The sequence below is a fragment of the Thunnus thynnus genome, chromosome 17 (assembly GCF_963924715.1).
Source record: "Thunnus thynnus chromosome 17, fThuThy2.1, whole genome shotgun sequence".
Lineage (NCBI taxonomy): Eukaryota > Metazoa > Chordata > Actinopteri > Scombriformes > Scombridae > Thunnus > Thunnus thynnus.
The window spans coordinates 23852512-23863531 of record NC_089533.1 but is presented as its reverse complement, the minus strand read 5'-3'; the positions used below and the strand labels follow the sequence as shown (position 1 = coordinate 23863531).

Below are 11020 nucleotides of genomic sequence, written 5' to 3'. Positions count from 1 at the left end.
CCAGGTCTAGGGTTTAGGCTGCAAGTGTGGTTATTTTTATGGATGCACACACTAAAAGAAATGTTCATCGGACGTCACCGTGATCCGAGGTAGGAGAAGTTCTGCCCTCATCTGCAGGTCACACTCACTGCTGCAGTGTGGGTACACTGAGTTTACATTCAAAGAGCATGATCAGGCACAGGAGATATGGGGGGGTTCATACTCAGGTACATGGCCTATTTTACAAGTGTAGTTGCTATTTAGAATGCCCCCTTTCAGATGGCAGGCTGTATATACTGCACATAACCACCTAGCAACATGTCTTTTTTTACCATTCAATATTTATCTCAGCACTCTGTGCACTCTTCACTTCTTTGCACTATTTGTATCCTGCTTACAGTTCACAGAAATGATTTCACCTGTATATAGACATTCCTTGTGTATATTTCTGAAGATTGTTGTGTTGTTATTCTGTGTAAGTGCATTGAAAGCCACTAAACCAGAGTCAAATTCCTTGTATGGGTAAGAATACTTGACCAATAAAGATGATTCTGATTCTGATTATATACTGTATATTATTGTGGTGCATGGACTGTACTCTTTTATTGTAGTATCAGAGGGGCACTCCTCCAATTTTACACATGAAGACTAGCTTACTCGTCACAGAGACTATTTCTCAGCTTGTGTGTGAAAAGAGTTGGATAATGTCCTCTGTTACTCTGGAGGTAGCCAAATTCTGAAAAAATAACCCTGATGATGTCATCAGGTTGCATTATTGCAAATGTAGGATCCAGTGTTTTTGAGGGTTCTCCGATATTTCAGACTGAAAGTCAGGATATTGCTGCCTCTGTTGTTTTGATTTTGACAGTTTTTAAAATCTATGTCTTGTAAGTGCCACAACTTTATGGAAGTGCAATACTAAATCACTAAATTACTGAAGTGTCCCTTTAACATAACCTTTTATATAAAAAAAAATTACTCCATTACTCCAATTTTTAAGTAAGTATCAGCAAAATCTGTTAAAGTAAAAGTACCCACTATGCAGGCAGAATTAATTCTGTCAGAGGTCCATTATCATATATTAAATTGGATTATTATTGCTGATGCAATAACATATAAGGCAAGTGGCATTTTGTGTAGCTGGATGAGTTGCCAAGAGCCAACTTCTTTTTACTGCTGGGTGGTTTAATTGACTTCATATCAATGCATCCAATTTAATATGCTTATTATATGTCTTTCTTGCCTGATATCAGACAGAATTGTCAACTCGTTGCACTCCAACAGAATCAGTCGGACCCATGCAAATGTTTTTCAGAATCTTAATCCGCAAATTAAATAGTAACTGGACTGTGAGATAAATGCAGTGGAATAGAAAAGGACAATACTTCCCTCTGAAATGCAAGAAAGAGGTAGCACAAAATGTATTGCATTCTATTGTGCAGAACCCGACTAAATGTTACTTTCCACCACTAATTCAAACAAATCCCCAGTTCTCTTCTTTTTTATGTTCCCACCTTTGTTCACATTTTTTAATTTAACATCCACTTGAACTTATAAAGGGTTTTTAGATGACACACTGGCACAACTGGCTGCAGTAAAACTGATATTATTCTTCCTACAATCCAACCATCATGGTTTTATTGTATTAAATGCTGCACCCTGCTGGTACTGTTTGTCATGTTTGCCCTTATCAAAAAATGATTGTATTGAAAAATCATACTGGTCTCCTGCAAGCAATATTATGAGTAGCAACTTTATAAAATCTCAGATATTAGGTGGCTTTGTTAATGATGAATTGAGATAATTTGGAGGGCACATCATCCAGCAGACAGGAGTACTGGCATGAGAACAACTGAAGTACTTATTGCGTCTACTGTGTCTGAGGGCTATTGTAAAATCGTTGGCAGCTACTATCATCATTCCCCGAAAAAGGGGTTCCTTTATTCTGAGAACTGAAACATGAACATAGTCATGCCTCCAAGAATCACGCCCCTGTTAATGAGCCAATCAGAGTCGTTGTGTTGGCAGTAGCTGAAGTATCCCCTAAATGCAGCCATCTTCAGTAATGATGGGTGGACACAAACGAAGAGCTCATTCATATTTACATGTCTTAGTCACATATTTTATGTGCATTGCCTTAACATAGACAAAAGGTTGGATTTTGTACAGGAAAAGTTGACCGCTGTTTAACAGCTGGCACATGGTTCAGTCAATAATGACACCAGACGCCGCTTGGGGGTACTTGACGTGATGACGTCAGGTTGTGTTTTGACGTTCACTGTCGCTGCAGCGTCATCTGGAGTCAGAGAAGGGAGCCAGGACAAGGGCAGGTAAATGCTCTTTATATACAGCTGTTATCGTGGTTTTAATGGTCATTCTCAACACACAACACTCACACAGCACATTGTTGTTATAGTCGTTCGGGAATAATTTGTTGTTACCAGCTAGCTATCGTAAGCTAGCGCTGTTAGCTGTTCAGTGTTATTTAAGGCCACACAGGTTAGCTGAGCTAGCCTAGCCTGGCTACATACCATACTGTCTGCTGTGTTTACTTGACACTGTGACAAGTCTCGTTAGATATGACATCTGTGAAAATTATGACACAGAAATGAATAACAATACAGTGTAATGTCTGACAGCTACTGCAGATAATAGGAACATGTTTTCATTCACAATTTAAAAACTAATTTAGAGTTTATAGTCCCCCTCCGCTCAGAAATATGTTTTTTCTTCTTGTTCCCTCAGCTGGATGATTGAGCTTCACTGTGCAGAATGATGTATGTGCAGAGTTTGACACTAGAAGGCTGTTTTCACATTAATCTGAAAGTGGAAAGTTTCTCTGAGCTAATTGAAAATCTGATTTTAAGGGGCGGGTCTACGAACATGATTTGTGACAGTACAAATAGTTTGGAAGCTAATCCTGGTCCAATATTCAATTTACACAAGTGCGATGTGGAAACTTGAAGCCTCTGGTGCACAAACACTGAGAATGGACTTTACAGTGAAGTAGGAGACATCTTGTGTTCAGCTGTTAAACTTCTGAAATGAAATATATTCGCATATTCAGAGATTCTGGGATTTTTAATGAGGGAGAAGGAGTAGAAGCCATTTTAAGGACAACAAGATAATTTTAAAACTTTTTTTTTTTGTGGAAAAACCATATCATATACAAATTATCATTATTCAAAGTAGAATATTTTATATACATCTTAAAACATGTCTGGAGGAGATCTTTAAATATAAAACGTATATGAGCCACAGAGTCAGACACTGATCCATTTAACATTTTCACATCAACTGATGTTTTTCTGTGTTATTGTATAGATAATCTCCATCATGGCATTGAGAACTGCTGTGTGCCGTCTCATGGTCAATCCTCAGAGATGTGCCATCATATCATTCTCCAGAGCACAGGGAACTGCAGCACCTGCCAGACGGGGTGAGTACTGTGACTGCATGCTAGCCACAGAGATAATATATTTAACATGTTTCTACCTCGCACATTGTAATCTTTCCATCCAGATGGTCTTGAAGGTTGGAGTATTCAGCTGTAACTCCCAGCATTTCAGTACAATCAGTGGCATTGATGCGTGGTGTAATAATATAGCTCATAGTGATCCACAGATGTGAGAACTATTTTCCACTGAAGACCACCAACTGTCTCCTTCTGCACTTATATGCATGCAGAAGGAGGACACTGCAGCTCTGTGACCTATTAAAGTTGTCGGGTTTAATGGAAAGAGATTTCACTGATGTGGTTTCAAATGTATGTGTTGCTTTGTGCACCACACACCAAATGCAAAACTAAATTTTGCAGAGGTTGGCGACTGTGATGTTAAGCTGTTGGACTCATTGCTATTTCCAGTCTCTTTCTTCATTGTTATTTATTTGTGTCTGACTTGAAGACACTCGACATCCACAGGGAGAAGCATGATTTAACTGAAGCTATATTTGACACAGTTAATCATTTGAAAATAGCAAAGAAGTTTGTATATTTATTTTAAAGAGATTAAGGAGTTTATCTTCATGCATAATATTAATCATCAATCATTTTTATGCTCTGTATTTCCACAGATGCAGAGAAAACCGAGATGAAGGCCAAAGCACGTAGGTGTTGACAGATTATTATTTCTGAAATCAGTCCAAGTCCACAATTTTAAAATGGAAGTTCCACCGAATTATATTTTTAACTGTGGTTTTGAAGGTTTTTGAATCATTCCTGTTGTAAATATTTGACAGCTAAGGTCCAGTTCAACTGGCGGGATGCCCTGGACCTGGAGGGGCAGCTGACGGAGGAGGAGATCATGATCAGAGACTCCTTCAGAACCTACTGCCAAGAGAAACTCATGCCTCGCATTACCATGGCGAACAGAAATGAAGGTGAAAGACTCATGTTCATTTTCCTACACGCATGAACTACAGCCCTTAATTGATTACTTGATTTTTCCTTCAACTTACATTTATAAGTGCTCATGTAATGATTGCAGCAATAATACCACTGTGTCGTTTTGTTACGAAGCTCTTAGTTGAAATAAAGAAATATAACACTTGTAACTTAACCACAGTAGAGCTGAAACAATTCATTGATTAGTCAATTGAGAAAATCTGCAAATAATAGGCTGTTTTAATAATCCATTAATCTTTGAAGTTGTTTTTTAAAGCAAAAACACCAAATGTTCCCCATTTCCAGCTTCTCAAATGTGATTATTTGCTGCTTTTCTTTGTCTCATGTGATAAGAAACTGAATATATTTGGGTTTTGGATTGTAGGTCAGACAAAACAAGCCATTTGAACACATCACCCTGGGCTCTGGGAAACTGTGATGGGCATTTTTCAGCCTTTTCTGACATTTTATAGGCTAAACGATGAATAAATGTAACCAAAATATAATCTGCAGATGAATTGTCAGTGAAAATAATCGTTCATAACAGCCATAACCACATGTGACAGCTGGTTGTGTCATTTCATTGTCTTTCAGTGTTCCACAGAGAAATTGTGTCAGAGATGGGAGAGATGGGTGTCCTGGGCCCAACCATTAAAGGTATGTATGTTACAGTGGAAATCCCACACACATTGATGACCTACACAGAACAGACCACAGATCTGTGTTAATTGTGAGCCGTAAAGTTTCAACATCTATTGTAAAACAGCCAAATTTTATCTGAAGTGGACTTTGATCATCTGCACACTGGACCTGTGTGTGTGTGTGTGTGTGTGTGTATTGCTTGTTTTTGAGAAATCTCTTAAACGTGTCTGTGACAAAACCATAAAACTTTAAAGTCCATTATATTTGACTTCATTAACTTAAATGAACTTTTATCAACTTAATGCTTTACATACTATTTTGTAACAACACTGACAGCAACATATCTTCCTGTGTTTGATGATAAAGGTTATGGCTGTGCTGGGACAAGCTACGTGGCCTATGGTTTGATTGCCAGAGAAGTAGAGAGAGTGGACAGCGGCTATCGCTCAGTCATGAGCGTGCAGTCATCACTGGTCATGCATCCCATTAATGCGTACGGCACAGAGGAGCAGAAACAGAAATACCTCCCCAAGCTGGGTAAGAAGAGAAAAACAACAACATTTAAGTTAGATTATCTATCAGAAATGTTTGTGGTCTGAGGTCAAGAAATGTGCTTTCTTTTATTGACCATGCTATAATAATGTGAAATGTATAATATAAGGGGTTATTACTCTGACAGTTTAAGCCTTCCAGGACATTTTAAGCGAAGCTGAGATGGATGAAAACTGAAACGGTTTACAGTGGTGATATTGTGCAAGTCAGATGTTGCCACTTTAACCATAAAAACCCAACGATGAGTGACTGAGCTCTTTGTTTGTTCTTCAGTGAGTATTGTAATCATTGTAATCACCACTCCTCTGTCACCCCCAGCTCGCGGAGAGATCCTGGGTTGCTTCGGCTTAACGGAGCCTAACCACGGCAGCGACCCCGGCAGCATGGAAACCAGAGCCAAATACAATCCATCCAGTCGCACCTACACTCTCACTGGTTCAAAGACCTGGTGAGTAGCAGATATGCGGATGATAATAGAGATGGGTTTTTTTTGAGAAATGCTTCAATAAATAGCATCTCAATCAAATTTCAGTCTAATGTGGCTCTGAGGACCATGTCAGGGGATTAATTGTCATCGCAGGTTGTGCATTTACTTAGTGTATTACCTCAACAACTCTAAATCTCAATCTCAACATCTAAATGCCCTCTAATTGAAGAAAGCAAAGTAAAACATACAGTGGGGTCCAAAAGTCTGAGACCACTTTCCCATTCACTTGAACGGGTGTCATGTTATTAAATGTCCACATGGTGGAGCTCTTCACCGCAAAAGTACTGAATGAAACTCAGAGATGTTGCGGAGATGTTTTTTTTTTCTTCTAACGTTCAAGGGATGTACTGATTGTATTTTTTTATATATTTAATGTTTTATTAAAATAAATTAATTTTGTACACTTAGACAAAATTTGTCATAATTATTTTGTAACACAACAAATGTCAGTAAAGGCAACCTGCAGAACAGATTATAGTAAATTTTTTGTTGTTGGTGAATGCAGGTTCAACTGATTCAGCTTGATATTTCTTTCACATATGAACAGAACATAAATACCCACCATCAGTTAAAGTCAAATCTTACTTCCACCTCCAGGATCACCAACTCCCCAGTGGCAGATATTGCTGTAGTCTGAGCCAAATGTGAGGACGGGAAGGTCCGCGGCTTCATCTTGGAGCGCGGTATGAAGGGCCTCTCCACTCCAAAGATCGAGGGAAAGTTCTCTCTGAGAGCATCCGCCACTGGTATGATCCTCATGGACGAGGTGGAGGTTCCCGAGGAGAACCTACTCCCTAACGTCTCGGGCCTTGGGGTGAGTGAAGTAAAACCACAAACGTTCTGGGAAGTAGAAAGACATGTTTGTTCTGTTACATTCTTGATATAAAATGTGACTCACAGGCTTTGGTATTTTGCGGGTATTAAGATTTATGTGGAATTACAGTAGTAGATAAAAATGAAACACTTAAAATTCTACTCTACACATAGAAGTAATTGCTCATGAAGCTCTTTTCATTGCTTCCAGGGTCCGTTTGGCTGCTTGAACAATGCCCGTTATGGTATTGCTTGGGGTGCTCTGGGTGCTGCAGAGTTCTGTTTCCATGCGGCTCGCCAGTACACTCTCGACAGGTCAGATGTCTGCGTAATGTCATGTCCTCTTTAGTCCTACACGTTTGTCATGACTAGATTTGAATCTCTTTGCACAGGCGTTTCAAACCATTTTGAGTGGGTTAAATAAAATAAACCCTTAAAAATCACATTTGTTCAAAAAACTCATTTTTTGTGTACAGTTAGGATATATATTATCATATCATTTTAGAGGATTTGATTATTTATGTGTGTTGGTCTGTGCTGTTGTTCTCTGAACCAGAATCCAGTTTGGTGTGCCGCTGGCAAGGAATCAGCTAATGCAGAAGAAAATGGCAGACATGTTGACAGAGATCACCATCGGCCTACAGTCCTGTCTGCAGCTGGGAAGACTTATCGATGAGAAAAAGTAAAGACAACTTTATCCTCTAACTGAATTCCTTCCAGCGCTGGAGTCTCTGCTCTAAAGCTGACTTCACTCTGACCTCCTTCTGTCAGGTCAAAAAGGAAAAATAATTGTCTCATTTGGTTCTCAGTAGTGTGGCGAAACTAAAGGTTATAAAATCGAGTTTTAGTTGTGTGATTGGGCTTGATCCTAGAGAAATAGAGTCATAATGTGTGACTGTTGCATACATTCAGAGACCCAGGTAGAACAAATATCAGATGAACATTTGCTAATTAGTAGTACATAAAATTACACCTGAGGCTGATGGGAATGTCATGAGTTTTGCAGGTATCTGGTCATAAACTAAAGGCGCTAGATGAAATGTCAGGATCACCAAAGTTATCACAATGAATTCTGATGGAGACATGAATGTGTTAATTAACATTTGTTAACAGAGCAGCCCCAGATATGATATCCATGCTGAAGAGGAACAGCTGCGGTAAAGCCCTGGACATCGCCAGGCAGGCCAGAGACATGCTGGGAGGAAACGGCATCGCAGATGAGTACCACATCATCCGCCACGTCATGAACCTGGAAGCTGTCAACACATATGAAGGTGAGGAGGAGGGAGCACGTACCCTGTGCTGTGTAGGCTTGTTTGAGAACAGAAACAGATGCCTGTGTGTTTGAGTGGAGTATAGTTAGATCAGATACACATTTGTTAAGTTCATTTGAACTAAATTGCTTCACAACTGCTGAATGGTTTTGTGAGAGTATGTTAATTCTGAGTCCCACCCCCACACGAATTGCAGCTATTGATCCTGTCTGTCGTCTCATCCTCCAGGTACTCATGATATCCATGCCCTCATCCTGGGCAGAGCCATCACAGGGTTGCAAGCCTTCACTGTGGACAAATAGATCCGACCTCTTACTCACTGCTGCTCCCGACCAACAGGAATCTGCAGTCAGAAGTGTCAACTCAGCAGTTTTCAGATGATGTCGATGAATTGTCATCTGTATAATGGCAATGTTTGTTTTCTCTGAGTGCTTTATTTCGAGAGACATAACAAGTCAAGCTTGAAGTCTGTCACCGAACTTGTGGAGTGTAATTAATTCAGATGTAGATTTTTAAACTTAAAGAGGGCTATTTTTCTACTCTCGATCACAACACCGTAGCAGTGATTTGTTTTCAGTTGTATAGACAAAGTAGAATTTATTGAATGGTCATTTCCTGTAGTGAAGTATCAACAGTGAGGTCAAGATTCTGTTTTGCTGCTGCTGATTTGTTACTGTATACAAAGATAATACAGCTCTACAGTAATACTGTAATCATAAAGCAACAAAGCATAAATGCACACAACTTGTTTGGAATTGCCTGTGAAGCCTTTTTGTTTCAAATTTGATCCAGTTATCAGTATGCAGAGGTCACTGTATGGTTTGTGTAATCTTACTTATCTGACCTGTCAGTTGCATTTGTCAGGTGTAACATGGTGATTACTTCTAGCACTTTAGTAGCTCTATCACTAAGATGTCATAACTTTGCATGGTTTGCCAGAGGTCAAGGATTTTGATCTGAGCTTTTGATAAATAAAAGTTTTAAGTATTCCAAATGTCTGTAAGCCACACCTTTGTAGCAGCAGCTGTTATTCCATCTGTCATAAATAAGAGGCTTTATTCTATTTATCAGTGGCTAAGACACGACATAAAGTCATAACCATAAAACTGTAGCACTGATTTGTGCTTTGTGAAGTCATCAAAATGCTAGTTGTTGGTTAAAATATGCCCTCAAACCACAGGTAACTCAATTTATCCAAAGTTGTGTTCACTCAGATTGTGTGTTGTTACAACTTTAAAGAGAAATCAGTTGTCATAGAAATCTCAGTCACCACCACAAACACAGCTGTTGTGAGCTGCACTGTTGCTGAAAAGATTAAATTGAGAGGTTGAGCTAGACCGTTCTGAATTAGATACGAAGCTACAAGCTATGGAATTACCTTTACTGTGAATAATAATCTGTAACGGATTACTGTCTTTCATCCTACACAGTACCGACACCACCTCATTGCTGCATTACTTCTCCCTCATCAAAATGCAGTTCTCTGTCAGCTGCCATGTTTTGGTTGGGTGAGGATTTCGCTACTAATCCTCCTCACTCGATTGCATTTTGAACTCTGTCATCATATTAACTCGTGCCATTGTCATGAGTTCAACAAAGAAGATTGAAATCGAGACTAAAAATAGCATAAAAGCTGATATGACTGACAAGGCATTTTGTTATATGAGATGAAAATAAAACTTGATACGCATGGGAGAAACTCGGATGTCAGAATGATTCTAGCTCTCATTTGACAAACATTTAGCAATAGCAATTCTTTGATTTAATTTCTAATCATTCCTGGAAATCACTGAGGTTAACAAGAGGACAGGAGGTTCCAGATGCAGATCATCATGCCTTTTTTCCAAACTTTACGGACATTTGTGAACAAAGTTTTGAGATATTCTGCAGGCGGACAGACAAACCAGGGATTTGGATCAACTGAATTACACATTAAAACTGATGAATGATGTAAAAACAAAGAAACAATATATCATATACTCTACATAATAATTTTGCTAGTCAGGAAAATTAGAGAGCAACCTCTGCTAGTAGAAAACACAAATCAGAAGTAGTATTTGTAAAAATGTGCAAAATATAGAGTAAAGAAGAATGTCAAATGATCCTACTTGGTCAGAATCAACAGAGCACAAGGGCTTAATCTGACTAATGATGGAGCAGATGGCAAATGACCTCACATTACTTTGACAAAACATAATTCTGCACCTGTGTCAAAGTGTCCTCCATTGGGATACTGGGGTTCATAGCACCTGGTCCTTCACAAGGACCCTGAGGGCAGAAACACCACAGCCCACTGACTTCAATGGTAAACAGAAAATAAACTCTAAATTAAAGGATTCATCAAAAACTCACTGGATCAACTTTTTAGGCCAAGCAGAAAACTTTTTTACTCATGTATAGCAGGCTTAGAGCAAATACCTCCAGTATTTGAATGTATAGCTAGATTGCAAGCGATTAAATCAAATTAAAAAATGAAGATGAATTTCAATATGGAGCATTGGATTGTAATTTGTGCACTTATTTAATGATGGCACACCTTTCCGCTCTATTTTATTTTTGATGTGTGAGTTTAAAGAATGTTTCAATCAGCGTCTTTCACTCTGATTTGCTTTAGGAAACACAGTGTTTGGACAGCAACAGTCTGTGCTATTTACAGTATGCTCTCTGTCACTGCTGCACAGCTATCAGCCTCAGTGACTTTGTCGCAGTGTCTGGGTCAGGCCTGTGTGAATGTGGTTTTGTATTACAATAAGTCCATCAGAAATAGTGAAAACAGGGTCAGTTCTAGCAGAGGCTCAGGTATTATCAGTCAGAGAATATATATGTAAAGCCTGAAAATCCTGAAACAGGCTCTGTAGGGGAGAAAACAAGTGAATTAGGGGGTTTAGA

The 11020-nt window shown here is 39.0% G+C and overlaps 1 protein-coding gene across 1 annotated transcript; it reads left to right on the top strand.

The window, feature by feature from the left end:
• The first annotated feature begins 2165 nt into the window (after positions 1 to 2165).
• On the top strand, positions 2166 to 9125 carry gcdhb (glutaryl-CoA dehydrogenase b). The gene is given in 12 exon segments (XM_067615832.1): positions 2166 to 2309; positions 3304 to 3418; positions 4054 to 4086; positions 4219 to 4359; positions 4958 to 5020; positions 5372 to 5542; positions 5876 to 6005; positions 6642 to 6858; positions 7069 to 7172; positions 7414 to 7539; positions 7971 to 8131; positions 8360 to 9125. Coding segments are annotated over 11 exon segments (1323 nt in total). The 5' UTR covers positions 2166 to 2309; positions 3304 to 3315; the 3' UTR covers positions 8434 to 9125.
• Positions 9126 to 11020: the final 1895 nt, after the last annotated feature.